Source organism: Vitis riparia, chromosome 16 (assembly GCF_004353265.1).
Source record: "Vitis riparia cultivar Riparia Gloire de Montpellier isolate 1030 chromosome 16, EGFV_Vit.rip_1.0, whole genome shotgun sequence".
NCBI lineage: Eukaryota > Viridiplantae > Streptophyta > Magnoliopsida > Vitales > Vitaceae > Vitis > Vitis riparia.
The window spans coordinates 9,964,012-9,982,988 of record NC_048446.1 but is presented as its reverse complement, the minus strand read 5'-3'; the positions used below and the strand labels follow the sequence as shown (position 1 = coordinate 9,982,988).

General features: G+C 32.8%; 1 protein-coding gene and 1 long non-coding RNA gene across 3 annotated transcripts; one reads left to right on the top strand and one right to left on the bottom strand.

Annotated features, from left to right (window-relative positions):
• Positions 1-852: 852 nt before the first annotated feature.
• LOC117933485 lies at positions 853-6,569 on the bottom strand. Of its 2 annotated transcripts, XR_004654294.1 has the most exons (3): positions 5,923-6,569; positions 1,506-1,553; positions 853-1,349 (listed from the first exon to the last, which is right to left on the bottom strand). It is a non-coding gene; the product is annotated as an uncharacterized LOC117933485 (long non-coding RNA). The 2 variants fall into 2 exon arrangements; XR_004654293.1 differs by lacking the exon at positions 5,923-6,569 and having other exon boundaries at positions 1,506-2,579.
• Positions 6,570-7,253: 684 nt separating this feature from the next.
• On the top strand, positions 7,254-18,752 carry LOC117934315. The gene is made up of 9 exons (XM_034856001.1): positions 7,254-7,503; positions 7,590-7,648; positions 7,755-7,815; positions 9,357-9,396; positions 12,161-12,405; positions 12,507-12,570; positions 13,229-13,320; positions 13,411-13,704; positions 18,165-18,752. The coding sequence occupies exons 1-9, from the start codon at positions 7,465-7,467 to the stop codon at positions 18,315-18,317; spliced, it is 1,047 nt and encodes a 348-aa protein (XP_034711892.1). The 5' UTR covers positions 7,254-7,464; the 3' UTR covers positions 18,318-18,752.
• Positions 18,753-18,977: the final 225 nt, after the last annotated feature.

The window sequence follows — 18,977 nt, the reverse complement described above, 5'->3', positions numbered from 1 at the left end:
GACAAGATCACCTTCATCCGCCATTCTTAGGGAACATAGTACCTATTTCTGTAGTCACTAAGACTTCTAGAAAAGAGGAGATATCTCAAATCTTCAGTCTCATCTTCACCACCAGTATATATCTTATTAGACCTAGATGGCAAAGCAAACCCGAGCACAAAACTCCAATGCAGTTTCATGGCCACCATTTTGAACCAATAGATTGAAGCACAGATACAATCATGGAAATCCTCCATTGAGTTCATTTCCCTCCACAATTTCACTTCTCCAATCCTAGCAACTTGGCCATTGATCACATCATCCCACCATCAACAAGAAATAGAACAATAAACAGAGGAGGAAAAACATTGAAACAGAGTATGAACCTAGCTCTATTTCATGGATTGTCAAAAGAGATAGTAGCAGGTGGCATCAACAAGAAACAAGAGCATATTTTACATATCAAGTTCATGGATGAAGCCATGCATCAACTAGTTGCAGAAGGAGTCCAGGAAACCAAGATAAAATCAAACAAAGCATATATGCACACAAACAGATTTAGCAAAACAAACCAGTAATCCTTGATGCCCAAACCAATCAATAAAATCACACCCAGGAATCTACAGAAAAAGGTAGTAGAATAATGTGAAAATGAGGAAATATAATGTTAAAATTAAAATTATATAAAACTATAGACAAATTAAAAAAAAAAAATCCAATGATATGGGATAAGGCTTATGATTTTAATAATTTCCCTTATACATGAGGCTAAAATTGGAGCTTTTCTTTGGGGGGTGGGGTGTAGTAAATTAAAGAAAATGGGAAAGTTCGGCTAATTTATTATTTGCAGTTTTAAAATTTGGAATAACAAAATGTATAAAATTAAAAATATACAATTTGGCCCAATTTTTTATAATCATTATACAATGAATTTTCTCTAAGTAGTTATGACCTCAGCAGGAAAACAGAGCTAGAAAATTCTCTCCTCTCCAATGATTATCTCTTGAAAAGAAAATTTAAGAATTCAAAATAAATGCAGAATATGAATGAAGAGCGTGAGACGAGAGATAACCGGTAACCTTCGGTTGGTTCTGAATCCCCATTTGCCTTAGGCTTGGTGCTGAATCCCCATTTTCCAATTATTCTTATAGTGATCCTGCTAACTTGTGCTCTAAAAGGAGCCCCCACCATAGACAATCACCACCACCCAAGGTGCAGGTTAGCACGACGTAACTGTTGAGAGCAGAAATGGCGACAACATCTCCGGAAGGGATGCCGAGGTCGAGCAACTCCTACACCAAGTTCAAGACGTTGTCGGCAACCTAGGTGGTTAGAACCTCTTTATCATCACGAGACTTAGGTTGCATGCCCTTAAAATAAATGAGAACATTATCACGACAACATAATTTCAAAAACTAATCAACAAGGAAAAACAAGAATCAGAGACAATTTCATATCATTTTCAAAACACACCAACTAAAATAAACAAAGAACTTAATAGGAAAAGATCCATAAACCGTTCATACCTGTGAGCTTTAGAAGTTGTACTATCTTGAGAAGCCTCGGTAGCAAAGCTAGACGACATGAACGCAATCGACAAAGAGAAATCAAGAAAACGCTTTACTTCACTCCCATTTCTTGTAAACCAAAGATAAATGAAGAAAAAGAAAGAACAAAGAGTTCATTTTCTTTCAATTTCTTGGCCAATTGAATAGAAACCAAGAAAAAGAAAGAAATCACAATCCAAATTACACCTAGGCCACTTTCTTGAAAACCAGTTAGAGCCGAAGAGAAAAAAATCAAAACATAGTTTGAAAAAGAGAATTCACGTTCTTGGCAAACCAAACATAAACCAAGAAGAAGAAAGAAAGACAATCCATATCAAACCTAGACCACTTTCTCGGAAACTAAACAAAGTCCAAGAAAAAAAAAATTAAAACATGGTTTCAAAAGAAAAACCAAACATAAATCAAGAACTTTACTTCATTTTCCTTCGTTTTCTTAGCAATCCAAACATAAAAAGAAAACACAATCCATATTAGACCTACCCCACTTTCTTGGAAACCAAACAAAGCCGAAGAGAAAATACTAAAATACGGGTTTAAAAAGGAGAACGGAAGAATGGGAGAATGCATTTGTAGAGTCAAGACACCATCATTCAAAGAGAAAGATGTGGCGGTCTCAACGTCATTTTCGAACATTAAAAAAAAAAAAAAGATTGACTTCCCAAATGCCCACCACCACCCTTCTCCTTTCTAGGTATTCCAATGATGATAGACATCATATTGAGAAACACATTCCTAAATGCCCACCACCAGCCCTTCTCCTTTTCGGGTCTCTCGATGATGATAGAGATCATACTGAGATACAAAAGAATTCCGGACGGGTACAACTCCTATTTGAACGAAGAACCAAAAAGAAAGGGAAGGGGGATTGTGATTTCTTGATATCTCAATGTCATTTTGGTATGTTGGGCTCATAGAGAAATAGATACACCCTTTATTAACTTTTAGTACAGAATTGTACGTTGTCCACCCATACTTTACTAACATATCTAGATTAAAAATAAATAAAATAAAATAAAGAATTCCTAAACATAAAAAAAATGATAATTTCAAGCAAAAGAAAAAAAAATTCAAATGAGTTTAAAAATATAAAAAAATATATAAATTTGATCACTTACCAAATAAAACAGTCAATTAAATATATTTTAATTGATAATTATTAAAATTTAATACATCACCAAATACAAGTAAAAGACCTTAATATGATGGAGAACAATTTTATTTTTACGATAAATAAGTATAAATTGAAGATATGATTTGTATTTTTAATATTACTTTTTATACCCTAATCACGAGTGTTATACATGAGTACTATTATTGTATTTTTTATACTTTAATTATACTTAGTCACATTTTTTATATTTTGATTATATTTTTTCTACCTAAGTCATATTTTTCATGTCGATAGTAATTATATGTTTCGTATATTAGTATCTTGATCATTTTGTACACTTTAATATCTTATTTAGATTTTTTATACTTTTGTTATATTTTTGTACCTTAGTTACATTCTTTGTATTTGGATTTTATTTTTCAAACCTTATTACTTTAATCATATATTTCATATCTTAATCATATGTTTTAGACCTTAATCATGTTCTTCTTATTTACGTCACATTTTTCGTTCTTTAATATCTAGATAATTTTTTTTTGTATTTTAATCATATTGATATACTTAGATTACCTCTTTTTTTTTTTTTACATTAATACTTCGATTATATATGAAAATATTTTGGTTAAAAGAGATAAAATAATCTTCAAATTGTGAATCTAATCATTCTTATGTTTTTTTAATAAAAAAAAAATAACTCATTTTTTACATAAATATAATTTACCATTTCAAGTATTTAGTGGGTTTTAAAAGAGAGAATGTTTTTATAAAATAATAATAATAAGTACATTTTTGTCCAAATAAGGCTAAAAAGGGATGGAAGGTCAAATTTAAAAAATTGAGTTTTCAAAAACCCTTTTAATAAAATAACGCATATATATATTTAAATGTAGGTTTTAAAAGAGAGGTTATTTTTATAAAAAAAAAAAAAAAAAAACAATAATGAGGCCATTTTTGTTCGGATAAGGCTAAAAAGTGATGAGAGGTCAAATTTTAAAAATTAGGTTTTTAAAAACCCTTTTAATCAAATAAATCTTATATATTTATATGTACATTTAAAAAGAAAGGTTATTTTTACAAAAAATAATAACGGGTGCATTTTTGTCCGAATAAAACTAAAAAAAAGATGGGAGATCAAATTTCAGAAATTGGGTCTGCAAAAACCCTTCTAATCAAATACTCCTTAAATATATACAAAATCTAGCCTAGATTGAAAGACCACTGCATGGGAGTCCCAAGCCCAAACCATTAGGCAACAGTTTTGGCTGAGACCCCCTCTTTCAAGCTTACTGGGGAATTTATGGGCATTTCCATCCTACCCTCATGCTTATTGGCTGCCCTTAGTGCTCTACTTCTAATGTGGGTGTGGACCCCGCATTTTGGCTCATGCGTTCTCATTCGAAAGTGAAACTCGATTTTTATTTGAAAAATGATTTTTATTTATTAAGAAAATGATTTTTAGAAAAAGACTTGGAGTCGCCACTTATTTTAATTTTTTTTAAAGGAAAAACAAAATAAGAAAGAAAAACCCTAAGTGTGATTCCTTATTTTGGAAAAGGTGGTCTGTGAAAAATCGGATCGGGTTCGAGGGTCAGGTTACTTATCGGGAAGGTACGGTAAAGACCGTAGCACCCCTCTAAGCCCCTAAAGTCGGGTCTCTACTAATAAAATTGAAGCAATCATGACAATGGATGAGTAAATCAATGAATACCCAGGATAAATCATGCACATGTGAGAATTTAAACATGCATATAGAAAGACCAGAGAGGGAGTGGATGCGTACCTAGATGACAAGCCACAAATGAGCTATCAAGAAAATGGGTTAACGCATAGTAATGAACATGAAATATGTCACTCATATCACTAAACAAGATGAGGAACTATCAATAGCACGTATAACACTTCATTCAAAATTCATTCTTATTTTAAAGAAAATTTTATTTCATGTTGGGCCCCCACCAAAACCCGGTTTATCTTGCATGAATTAATCCCATAAATTCTATTGTTTTGGAATTACAAAAATTCATTTTTGCTTATGTAAAATCAAGAGAAACATAATATCATTTGAAAACCAAAGTGGAATTAAAACTATTTGAGAAAAAAAATTGGTTTTTTGATAATTATTTGAAAATTGAAGTCTCGAAAATTATTTGAAAATCGGAGTTTTGAAAATTAAATTTAAGAATTAGAATTTTGGATATTAAATTTACAAGAAATTTGATTTTGGATATTGAATTTGAAAAAAAATTAAATTTTAAAAATTAAATTTGAAAGAAATCAGAAATTTGAAAATTAAATTTGAAAGAAGTGAAATTTTGGAAATTAAATAGAAAATTTTGAATTTTGGAAATCAAATTTGAAGGAAATTGGAATTCCGAAAATTAACTTTGAAAGAAATTGGAGTTTTAAAAATTAAATTTAGGAAATGGAATTTTGGAAATTAAATTTAAAAGAAATTGGGTTTTTGGAAATTAAATTTAAAAGAAATCATAATTTTGGAAATTAAATTTGAAAGAAATGAAAATTTGGAAATTAAATTGAAGAATTTGAATTTTGGAAATTAAATTTGAAGGAAATCGGAATTTTTAAGAATTTATTTGAAGATGAATTTTTTTTTAAAAAATAGATATATAAATAAATAAATAAATAAAATAATAACTAAAATAATAATGATTAAATAAATGAGCGAAGAAATTGGAATTCTAGAAATTGGATTTTTAAAAATTAAATTTTGAGAATTGAAGATTCGGAAATTAAATTTGGAAATCGGAGTTTTTGAAAATTAAATTTTGAGAGTTGAAGTTTCGGAAATTAAATTTGAAGATTGGAGTTTTTTAAAAAAATTAAATTAAAATTAGAGTTTTGGAAAATTATCTTAAGATTAAAATTTTGAAAATGAAATTTTTGGGCATCAAAAAAGAAAACTAAGAAAATAAAAAAAATAAAAAAAAATGGCCTTATCATCATAACGTGTCCGGACACCATATGAGGAATAAAAAAATAAGAAAAATAGAAAACATCACAAACCCATTTCCCTATACCATTATTGGCTGGACCATACCCAGAGACGTTTTCTCCAAGAAACTTCCTTTAATACCCATGGGGTGGTTAAAGCCACCATCCACATGTTTATGTCTACAACCACTTCTAGCAGGCGTCCATGAGGATCAGTCCATTCCTCATACAAATAGAATTTGCAATTATCCAGTTTCAGATTCATAGATCATGTCAAAAAAAATAAGAGCTGAATTGGGGAACAGAACATACCTTTGGCTGGATTCTATGGAATTTTTTACAGAACTTTTGATGCATCAACTTCTCGCAAAGAACTGCAACCTATGTAAGCGCATAATCTTTGACTAGATCTAAACCATGGAGCTTCCAGGGTGATATTCTGAACTGCATTATTTGAGAGTGCTCCCGTTCAGTTTCTGTTCATTTCTTGCTCATATGCTGCTCCCTCTCTCAGTCCAGTTTTTCTCTCACCTCCCTGCTCAAACAAGAAAAAAACAACCCATATCCGAAAGGCTTCCTCCTCCAGTTTCCTTCGTTTTTCCTCCTCTCTAGACTCCTCTCCTGCGTTTTTCTTCAACGTCCTTCAAAACTTCCCCTCCAGCTAGCTCTCAAAAATTCCCCAGAACCCCACTCCATCTCTGGAAAAATCCCCCAAAAGAACCCAATTTCTCCCGATTTTCTTTTCTTCTCTCTCCCCTCTTTGCTCTGTTTTCCTCCAAGATCCCTGTACCTCTCTCAATCTCAGTCTCCTCCTTGACCTCGGCCAGCCACCACCAACCTTACTATTTCTTCATCAGCCAGCATGGCCCCTGCCATGCCCATGCAGCTGATTTCCCGGGAGGAAAGGGCCCCCCCTTATTTCAAAAGGAAATGCAAAGGAAGAGAAAAAATCATTCTCTCCCGGCCCCCTCCCACAAAAGGGGTCTACAGTGGGATTTGAGGATGGGTTAAAAATCCATACAGGAGGGGTTGAACCATCTAGCGTTTAATAATGTATGGATGCTTTGACTATTTAATTGCTAATGAATGACATTTCAAAATTGCAAACAAAATTAAAAACAACGTAATTATTTTAAATTTTTTCAATAATAACTGATATATAAAAAATATACGTGAAAATAATGTAATATTAGTAAAATAAATTATATATAAAAATTTGTCTTTTATTTTAAAATATTTCTTCACATTTAAATATGTACATATTTTATTTAAAGAATTTTAAATTTTAATAAATTTATTTTTATTCTTGATTTAAGTGTGGTAGTATTAAAATGAATAATAAATATTATTATTTTAATTTTTTTAAATATATTTTTAAAATTTTAATTTTAACAATATATATATAAATTATATACTTATGATACCATTTGTTGAACTTCGATTTAATCACAGATCCAATTACTGAATTATAAATTGATAATTTTTTCAATTCAAGATGGTACGGTTTTAAACATTTGTAAAAATAATTAAGAAGAAGGAGTATTATTTTACAAAGTGAAAACATTTGTAGAATTAAAGAAAAATTGCATTCGAAAATCATATAATATATAAGTTTAGAATTCCGGAGCCCGACAAAGTGGAAGCTTGACTGAACTGGCAGAACTCCCAATCTCCCAACCCTAGGTCTCGAGTTCGAACCTTTTCCTTTTCCACTTTCTTCTTCGTCTTCCTCCCCTAACCCTGATCTTCATCTTCCTGTTCAAACACTAAATTTCTGTCAAATTGCAGTTTTCCTCGGAGATCTGTGACCCAAATATCTCACTTCAGTTCTGTAATTCTGCTTACGTATAACCCATGGATCACAATGAGTCCTCTTCCGTCTCTCCCAGAAAGGTATGTTACCTTCTCAATTTTTTCTTCCGTGCCCTTCATTTTCACCTCAATTTGAGTTCATATCTCAAATCTGAAAATCTTTGCAGGTCAGGTTTGCCCCGAAATCACCTCCTCGGAGAAAGCCTAAAACTACAGCCCCCCAACCGTAATTTCTAAATTTCTTTTCTTTAATTTAATTTCTAAAATTGTGAGTTTTGGGTATTTATTGAAATTTTTAATGAAGCTTATGGGTGTGTTTTTGTAAATTACAGAGTGGTGGCCGAAGAAGAGGACGAAGCTAAACGAGCTCAATATCTCTTACGCCGTGTTAATGTAATTACTCTAATTCTCTGTATTTATATCGTATTTTTAAGAATTCTTGGGGACTGTTTGGACGCCGCTTTTCGGTTTGTTGCTTTGTTTAATTTTTAATTTTTAATTAAGGCTCTGTTTGTTTTGTCAGAAATGGTTGCCAAAAATCAAGATTCAGAGAATGAAAATTCAGTTAAATAAAATATATATATATATATATATATATATATATATATGGCTCTCTTTGAATTTAGAAAATAATAGGGAAAAATTCTGAAAAAAAATCAACAAAAAATCAATCAGTTGTTGGATTGTAATGATATTGCTCTGCACAAGAATTGGAAAAAGGAATAAAAAAAAAAAAAAGAAGAAGGTAGTTTTCTTGTTTTATTTGCGGTATAAAATACCATAAATAGTGACATAAAATAAAAATATTTAAAAACAAATGCATTTTCAAATTTTACAAACAACAAAAATTGAAAAAGGATAGGAGAAAAATACTTTATTTTTTTTTAAACATAGTATATATTGTGAATCCAAATTTTAATAACTTAATGTTCATTTGAATACACTTTTTGTTTTTAAAAATAGAAAATAGTTGTAACTTCTATATAAACTATAGGTACTCTTATATAAATGGTATGAACGTATCTTATGATATATCTATTTTTTTTAAATAATTTGAATTTTTTTTTAAGATAAGTCTCAAGGAGTTGTTACATTTTATATAATAGTTGCTATCGTTCTTTATTTTTTAAAAATAGAAAACAAAAAGTGCATCCAAACAAACCTTAAGCTTTATAAAAGTTAGAACCCAACATGGTATCAAAGGCTAGTGCATGATATATATTAGGTTAATTTCATTGAGATACCTTAACCTTTGGTGTAAATACACTTAGCTACCATTGGTTTCAAATTCCGTCGATAAAATTTATTTTTTAGAGAGATTTTAGGTAAAAAATAAAAATAAAAATTAGGTAGGTGTGTTTAAGAGATCTCTAAAAAATAAATTTTATTCTCTAAAAAATAAATTTATATATGAAATGCATTCATAGAGGTTCTAATTGATGAAATTTGAAACCCATGATGCTTTGGTATTCACACTAAGCCTCAAGGGCTGTAAATGAATTTAACCCTATATATTATGGATATGGGTGTGAAGGCTATGTTAAGCATGATTTACATTATGGGTTTAAGCTTTTAGAAAAGTTAGTAAAAAGGAAAAGGAAAAGAAAAAGGAAACAGAATTGGTAGAGGTTCCCTATTGTTTTTATCTTATTATGAGTGGGGAAAACCTAGTTTTATGGTTCTTATACAGTTAGAACAGTTGTTTTTTTATGTAATGGGCAAGCTTGTAATTTAACAAATAATGGAAGGGTATTGTCGTAAATGAAATGTGTGAAGAGCGGTTACTCTTTTAAGAAAAAAACATGGTTGGATGGAAAACTTGACATTTGGACATTACATTTTTTAGAAAGCAACATCTTGGAAAGGCATGTAATATCTCTTTTGGACACATCATGATTTTTTAATACTTTTGTTTGTTGTTTCTGCATTTACAGGAGAAGCTCAGGAGACAAGGGCCTAAAGTTGAAAAGACATGTAATTTTCTTATTTGATTGTTATCCCTTATGGTTGATGATGTTCAGTTGCTATCCTCCTTTACTTCTATTGATTGAACGAAAAATTGTCCTTTGTGGTGGCTGGCAATTTAGTTGGAATTGAAGAATGGCATTAGAAAATAATGCGGCCTAAATGCTTGTATTGTTGGATTGAAGATGTCATAGCACTAGGGCAGCGGAGGAACCAGATGATCAACAGACCCCCTGCGGTCTCTTGATTGGAAGCAAATAATTAGTATGCCTTCTCATGAACCACTATTCATGTGAAGGTCAAGGTACAAGTGTGTTTTGGTTAGGTGGGGTGCTTCAAGCTCCAAATAATCGTGCAAAAAGATTCATGATCATGGTTATTCAATGTCAACTATGTTAGTAGCACAGTTAAGTGTAGCATTTGAGGCAACTGGGTAGAGCAACCTCTACTACCGTCATCTTCATTTGCCTTAATACATTGGTCATAGGAAAAGGATTCACTTCCTTCTCATATAGGATCTTGGAAATAATTTCAGTTTTGAGTGTTTGGGAGAGAGATATATAAGGGAAAATTTGGGCCAATGGTTAGCAGTGTTAAAATCTGGTAGGCAGCTTGGGATTTTGGGAAAATTTGTCAATATTTGAGGGAGAAATCAATGCTTTTTGGAAAACCAGAAGTAGATATCATTAGTTGGAATTCTGTACTGATTCAGAAATTAATTATGGATACTTCTATGCATATTTTAAGAACCATGAGTAGTTTGGGATTGTTGAATTATTCATTGTAAGATTATTTTACATATACTTTACTGAATATTTGTAGTAATTATCAAGTTTTTGGATGATTGTGATTTTTGTGACATCTATATATTTTAATTAATGATATAACAGATGGGAGGGGGAAAGTAGGTAGAGACAGAAACTGAAGAGATTGAAAGGAGATTATCATCAAAGTCATTGTTCATCCACAATTAGGGAGGATGTTGAAGCTGTTGATTCAAATAAGGGAAGGGTTCTTGTTGCAGACCCCTAGCAGTAGAGCATGAAAGTGCATGTCTTTCTTTCTCTTTGCTCACTGCATTACTATATCAACTTGACAAGGTTGGAAGGTTAAAATATGAAAGGAAAAAAACATAATGCTTTGTTTAAGGAACAGAGGATCCCCATTGGAGACCTTATCTTATTTAGGAGTCTAAGTAACCTGATTAACGAGCAGACTTTAGGGAAGGCAATGTTAGCAAGTTATGCAAAAAGGTTTTTGAGAAGAAATTTGAAATATCTTCCTAACTCATAAAAATGGGTTATGTTAGATTAAAATAGAATAAAATCCTTATTGTGCAAATCCTCCAAATGGCTGTGCCAAAGCAATGCTGTATATAAGTAAGGTAACATTGCATCTTTTCATATCTACAATTTTTATTACATTTTCATATGTTCCCATTTGGATTAATGGTGTATCCCTTAATTCCAGTTTCTACTTGTTTTGATACATTTGAAGTGAAGTTATATAGAAAATAAGGGTTACCACAATACATTCTAGTATAAGTGGGAGTGATCCAAACTAATGCACCACAGTAAAAATCAGGTATTTTGTAGATGTACACAGTGAATTGTTTAAGTATTGGGTGTAAACCTTCAGTATCTAAACCCATGAGGGTAAAGCAGGGTAGAATAAGCCAGTAACAAAACTAAATCCTAAAATCCTCTGATTATCATGGTTGTTAATCAGCCTTTACAGCATAAGTTAGGCCGGCCATCTCTTTAAAACCCATCTATTTCAGGATATGGTTCATTTCATCTAGAAAATAATAGATAGGCAAGCCATCTCCATAATTTCTCTGTGACGGAAAGCACTCTTTTATATTTATTTGGTGCCTTTGAAGTAGCATAACAGAAGGATCTTTGAGGGAGAAGAAATAGTAGTTTCAAATCTGAGGGATACGCCAGCTAAAACCTTATTTCTTTGGATCTCAACTATGATGGGAGCCCGGAGGGTTTCTCCTTTATGGATTTCTGTTGATGGCTTTTTGTGTGCTCTGATTGATCTTACCTCTTGGCTTATTTCTTTACCTGAGTGGGTGACTTTGTTTTATTTTTTGTTTCCATGTCTTCTTTTGGGCTTCCTTTGTACAAACCCTGTATACTTGGATTCACCTTCCCAGGCATTTTCTGTATGTGTTTATCCCTCCTACTTATCAAAAGAGTAATCAAATAAAGAAGACAAAGTATTGTTAAAGCTTACAGTAACAGATCTCTATAATACATAAGTTACCAGTAATAGTCTGAGTTCGAAGAGCTGTAAGAATAATAATGATGCATGTAAAATGATGCCAAATAGTTGGTTAAAGAATTTGTTGTCAGTTTTGCTGCTGTACTAGATATACCTTGACTTGCTAGTTATCATGATATCTCTTGTACTGTTGGGCACATAAATATGATTAAGCATATGCATTTTTCTTCGCATAAATACCAACTCTAGGCTCAACCTTAAGAAAGAAATCCTGTGAACTAGAAGTTAGACAGCATTTACATTGGTTGTTCATAGTAATTTTGTTGGTGAACAATGAACCAAATCTGTGGGGACAGGGATGTGGATGTTGAGAAGGGTATATGAGAAAGACCAGAAATCTAAAGTTGAAGAATGGATGTCTCAATTAGTATTGTTGTCTTTCTTGTCGTTGTTGCTGTTATTCTCATTATTGTTATTGTCATTGTCATCATCATTTCCAGCTCAATCTTAGAGGTTGAATCTCATACTTAGAATTAAAGTGCAGCTTCAGTACAAGTTGTGTTTGGTCCTGGAGCCGCTACTCCATCAGATACCATAAGGACATTTGGTGTTCCTAGGGATGGGAATAGTGATAAGAGCAGTGGAATGGAACTGAAAGTTTCTACCCCTGATCATGAGGAAATTGCAGTTTCTTCACCTTCAACCACAAAACCGGATGAAACCAATGGATATTTTGCAGATGCTACTGATGATTCAGCTCAGATCAGGAAAAGATATAAAGAACCTTGGGTAAAAAAAATTTCCATTCATCTCTGTTTCTCTTTGTCTCTCTCTCTCTCTCCATCTCTCTGTCATACATTGGCCATCTGATTTCCCTGATGCCACTGCAGGATTATGTCCACTCTTACTATCCTACTACTCTTCCTTTGAGGAAGCCTCACTCTGGTGACCCAGGTATGCATTTCAAGATGACTTACTTGTTAGAAATAAGGGGGGCTTTCCTTGTCAACCTTTGATGACCTTTCAAGGCTGTGCAGCATTGAGTTGAACCTATGGCTCATGTCAACAGAAAGAAACATCTTCACGTGAGATCTGTTAGTGAGGTCTTCAAATGAGATATTCCAATAACGTCTTTGCATGAAATCTGTAAGGTCTTCACATGGAATCTGAGATGGTCATGCCATCACATTTCGTGGATGACCTTGCAGGTTCCCTTACAAGTGATGCAGTAACACTGATGAAAGAAGAATTAGCTTGATCTCCCTTGTTTAATAAGAGCATTTGATTTTACATGAAAAATAAAGTAAATCAATCTTCTTGTGTAACATTTGAATGCATGTTCTTTAGAATAAAAAAACTGGGAAATGGAATGTCACTTTGAAAAATTGAATCATAAATATGTTATAATAAATAGATGAAACAAGATCATTGAAAGGTAAATGATTCTGTTGGTATGATGAAAATGGCTTGCTTTAAATGATTATTCAGTGTTTGCAAGGTCTAGACCTGTTGTAGTACAATTGCATGACTTTAATATTCAGTAATGTCTACTTATTTGTCTTTTTATGCGTTTTCTGAAATATTTAATATCACTTGCTCCTTTTGCTTCTAGAAATTCTGGATGAGGCAGAATTTGGTGAGGCTTCAACTAACTTGGAATATGATGAGAAAACCATAAATCCTGCTTCAGAACTTGGGCTGTTGGTTGGTAATCTAATGATTAAAGATTTTAAATATTGTTGAATACAACAAATATGATTTGTTGCTTAAAAATACACTGCCAATCACTGACAGGAGGAGAGTGAGAAAGCAAGGATGTTTTTGTTTCAGCTTCCTGCTAATTTGCCCTTAGTTAAGCAATCAGCTAGTGCAAAGGGCAAAGAGATAGTTGGAAATTCAACATCACTGGAAGGCATTTATGCTTCTGCAAAGGGGAAACAGGTAGCTAGAAGTTCACTGTCATCAAAAAGCATAGGTACTTCAGAACATAGCTGCAGGTTGGAAGATTTAGCTGGGGGACATATGGGCAAAATGCTGGTTTACAAGAGTGGAGCAATCAAGCTGAAGCTGGGAGAAATTCTCTATGATGTGAGTCTGCAAACATGATTTTAGCTTCCACAACACAGACACATGCACATGAATTTTTTTTTTTTTTAAATAAATCTTTTGCTTTCATATTAATAAACTTTGGTTTAGAATTTGATGTTATTTATCGAGTTGATAATGATAAGAGCTGTAGACATTTTTCTGGACATTATTCTCTTCTTTCACCTTCATTTGGAGAAAAGGCTAAACAATAAAAATCCTTCTTGTGCCCATACATAATGGAATGCCAGCCACTTGACCATGATGTCGCATGGCATTCATAATTCTTATACTATTCTTATTAAAAAGATATTGATTTAAGCCTTATTATTCATGATGATGATTCACAAATATTTTTCAAACCTTTCACAATCACGGGAGGATTTTCTTTTGCATTAGTTTTGAGCATAACTCATCTTTGTTTTTGTTTAATCAGCTTTTCACCCTTAATCACTATGATATTTCCAGTAATCCTCTTCCTCATTCCTATTTTCGTTGTTCATGGTGTACTTTAGACAACAATATCAGAAGAAATCAGCAGAGAATATTTCTAGTTTTTTCACAAACCATTTGATTTTTATATTTGTAGACATCAAAGTGCATACAAAGTTATTGTTATTGAATAGAACTAGAACTTTGATACATATTACTAAACACATATCTTCTAGTAAAACAATGTACAAATCATAGATTTAAGGACTATGAAACAAATAAATGTAGACCAAAAAAGGGGGAAAAATGCATTCAATAAATATATTTTTTCCCTGCATTTATTTTATGAATGATGTTATCAAGCAATGCAGGGGTTTCCAGAGGAGATGGGATCATACCCTTTTTTACCTTTTTCATTTAAGTGTTTTTTTGTGCCTCCTTGAGACCCAAATATATCAGGTTTTACAAGAAATCTCATGTGATTGTGACTACAGTTTCAACTCTTATAATATTTCAGGAAAAGTTTACAAAGTACTTGAAATGATTAAGAAATTGAAAGATGTGAACATAGGGGATGAGAAAAAGGATGAGTTTCTGGGCGGCATTTTGGAATTATGATTTAAATCTTTTTTAACTTCATTATCCCTATCCTTTATTACTTTTCTAGAACTAATAATAAAATTATTTTAAGTATTTCAAATTGAAGGTTGTATTACTAGAGCAAAGCTGTGTATTCTTTATATAATAGTATAGATTCTTAAAAAGCCTGAAGTTTGCTGTGTAATAGAACATGCAAGTGGAAAATCTTCTTTCTTTGTTTTTTGAAATTATGAATCGTCATTTAGTATCTATAAGTTATATGCTTTTCTTTTTGTATAACTTATTATTTACTTGAAATTGTTAGCCTCCATTAGATTCTGCAATCTAGAATTGTCAAATTTTGATGCTATCTGTGTCATCATTTGGCTAGGATCTACTGCAGTTTTGGGTACCCAATCATCAACTAAAATAAAAATCATTTGTGGCTTTTAAAAGTTCCCTCTGTTATACTGCGAAAGGATTAGCAGATGTGGATATAGGTCAAAATTTATTCCCTTCCCTAATTTTCTTGCCCCTTCTCTCTAATGCAAAGGAAGTTCTTGGGACATGTTATTTTTGCTTGGTTTGTAATGATTAGTTCCTAGCTATTTTGATGTGGGACAACCCTAGGATGATTGCCTACAATCAAATAGGCAGGCTAAGGTTTTTATCTTTTATGGTTGAAGGAGAAGAAAAAGGGATAAAGTTTATGACAGTAAAATAAAATAAAATAAAATAAAATATAGAGAAAGAAAATAAAGAAAAGAACGGATAGAACCTTAGAGTTTCATTAAAGCCTTTTAAGAGTCTCACCTAGAAGAAAATCAATGGTGTCTTATCAATAAAAATTGCAGAGTATGCAAGAAATTGTAATATTATTAATCATTATCAATACTTATAAGCTTCTCTAAGAAATCCAAAGTTTTCTAAGATTCTAATAACCTATTATGACTCTAATTGTAATTCTCCTATGATTTAATTAGCTACTCCTAATTTGATTCCAATAAATGCAAATCCTAATTTATCCAACTAATACTAATCTCAATTTAATTCCAACTAATGCCCATTCTCATCAATTCCCCTTAACTTCGAAAAAAACTTGACCTCGAGTTTCAATGATTTTGTATGGTCAATTGAAATATTGAGCAATGTCTTCCACCCATTTTTTCTTTGTCAACTCTTTACCACAGTAAGATAGGATCTCAGGATCTTAGGATTTCCTGAACTTTTTCAATTTCATGCAAAACAAGTTCTAAACTTCAGAAGATTTTCCAATTTCATGAAAAAGTTGATTCTCAAAATAATTATGTATCATCAATAAGCTTGTAGTAAGTTGTATGTCATGCATAGTAGGAAGTTTATTAGTTAATTCTGTAGGCACAAGTCAGAAAAAGCTGGATATTCCTTATCTTTTTCTTTAAATTCATCCACTTCTTTGGCCATTAGAGCAAAAATGATATTAGCTTTCATGCTCCCCTTTTCAAATTGACGCATAGTAAACACCTTTTTTGGTTGTGCCTTCTCTAGCTTTTTAATCGGTGGAACATCTTTCATTGGATGAAGGATCTTCTTACAGCAACTATGCATGAGAGTATATGTATTTTCATAGCCACCATGTTGAACCCTTCTATAAAAGAGCCAAGGTTTTCCATGAAAAATGTGACTGACTTCTATTGTTAAGACCTTACACCATTCAAACTCTTCAAAGTCCTTACCAAAAAGGAAGGTGACTAACTGATGAAAACTTACTAGAATGGAGGTGTCATTAACCCACAACACAAGCTTCACAAAAACAAATTCTTACCCCTCACATAATGTGTATAGAAAAATCCTAAAAGACCAGTGTAATAGCCTTCCAAGACCAACAATGTGACCACATGACTAAAATGTTGGCATTCCACTCATTAGAGTATGTCTCATAGATGCTCAGAATAACCTGATATCAAAGAACATAACATTCCCTAAGAAACCTCCATAGCATTATGCATCCCTCTTTACCTCATCAAAATAATTTCATGTCATCACATGTATGTATCCCTCTTTACCTCATGTGTTTCTACCCCAAATCAGGAATCCACATATAGAAAGGCATTCTATCTGATCCAGTTCTTGCAGGAGCATGCCACACATTTCCATTCCTCTCCATTGCCTCCTTTGGGAATTCCTATGGAAGGTTAACCTCACCTCAAGCTGCATTTTTTTTCCACCAGGGCTTAGTATGTTTTTCAGGTCATGAGGCTATTATTGATAACTTGAGTTCTTCCTGCTACAAATCCCCACAATCTCACTCACCCATTATCCACTGTGCCACCGCTCATTTTTTGTCTGCTACACTTGGTGGTAATTCGATTCCTTATTGGTTGGCCCTGAACCCATATCCTCTTCTAATTCTCTTCTTAGGAGCTCAGTTTGTTTATGGAGTATATATACATACGAGTTCTGTGGAATTCTCTAAATCAAAAGGTCAACAGAATATTTAAGCTGTAGTTTTCATTTCTAAATTGTCACAGCTGACTTTATTCTATGAAGTGTAGATACTCAGTTTTTACCCCCTTTTGTCAGACGCTGCCTCTAACAGGGGATTTAATTCTCCTCCAGACATCCTGCAAGATTAACTTGGATGCATGCTTTTACATTACTCTGCATTAGCAGCATATTTGTGTATCAACAATAAGAAATGTGAAGAAGATCAATCTTCTTAGGAGCTGTGCCTTCCTCTCTGATGCACACTGAGCAACTTGTTTTGAGATTCTTATGGCTTTGTTCTGTGATTTCATTGTAGAAGGTGATGCTGGCTTTGTAATTGAGTGGCTAATAATTCCTATTAGACCTGCAGATATCCTCCTCAAAAAGCTGATATCCAATATTTGTCATTAATGCCCCTTACAACCAGCTGTTCTCTGTTCCTATGGTTGTATTGAAGTAGTTGATGCTACAGGCAACCATATGAAAGGCCTTAGATCTCCCATGCTTGGCCTTTTTGTCTGGATTGTCCAATCATGTCAATTCAGATATCTTCTTCATTACTTGAGGTTTTGCATCTTTCTTAATATAATGAATATCACCAGAAATTTGCTAAGAATTGTTAGAACATGTTCTGAGAGTGAAATGCCCCTTTATCTGGAGCTCAGATCTCTAGAATGTGAAGATCACCTAAGGTTATTGTTTAACTTTTTAGCTTTACGTGTTTAGATTGCATATGGCTGGCACTTTTTTTTTCCCAAAAACTAGAAGTAGATTCGCATATTTTGTGAGAATTATTGGTCTTCTGAGCAAGTAGATGCTGTTTTTCCTTTCTCCCACCTTACCGAGTTCTTTTTGTATGTACCATGACCTATATAAAGAGATTTTTGTTTGTGTTAATGTTTAGTAATGTAATCAATAATATGTCTTGAGGAGTACATATTCCATTTGTTATTTTTGGTTCTAAAATGGAATAAACTGATTTGCAGGTTTCACCTGGTTTAGATTGTACATGTGTTCAAGATGTGGTGGCGATCAACACAGTAGATAAGCATTGTTATGCCCTTGGAGAGCTTGGCAAGCGTGTTATTGTCACTCCTGATGTTGATTCCCTCCTGGATTCAATGATTGCCTTGGACTAACTGTAATAAGGTTGTAGATAATGTGACGGCATTTAGGATTCCTAATGAACCGTCAAGGCAGCAGGTTTGCATGGTGTATACATGAATTTGAAGTTCCTGCACTAGTATGCCACTTGATTCCCCATATGACACAAAATCCCTTTTATGTACATATAGCAGGTTCACAGTCTGGACCTGTCATATTCACTAGACAAAATATTGAGCAAAATGTGCAAAAGTTGTGTAGCCTTCTAGTCATGCTTCAGGATCAGTAGAGTTTCTTTCATGGGGATTTGTTGGCTTGCATCTGATTTGACTCTTTCGTCTATAGTCATACTTGCATAGGTGATTGAAGAAGCTGATGAAGCTAAGGCTGAGATTCCAGGACCGTGGTAGAGGAATGATGATTCTAACTGATGCCATGAAGCAAGGGGATGCTGCAAGAAAAAAAAAATGCTTTGCTCAATCTTACTTGATGGATTTAAAATACTGACTTCCCATACTTAAGTTTTCATCAAGTTAAAAGCCATTTATCCATCAAGGAAGAAATTGTATTAGAGAGAGGGGTGATGTGTGGTGTGTGGGTTTGATATGTGTATGTAAGCATAGAAAAATCTCCCTCTTCAAACCATCTTATTCCTGACTAGGAGTAGGATTTTTCTTGTGGCCTACACATTGGCT

Coding starts and splice junctions, on each gene's coding strand:
- LOC117934315 (XM_034856001.1), top strand. CDS start 7,465: ATGGATCACAATGAGTCCTCTTCCGTCTCTCCCAGAAAG. Junction 7,649..7,754: donor AAAACTACAGCCCCCCAACC/GTAATTTCTAAA, acceptor TGTAAATTACAG/AGTGGTGGCCGAAGAAGAGG. Junction 12,406..12,506: donor AAAGATATAAAGAACCTTGG/GTAAAAAAAATT, acceptor ATGCCACTGCAG/GATTATGTCCACTCTTACTA.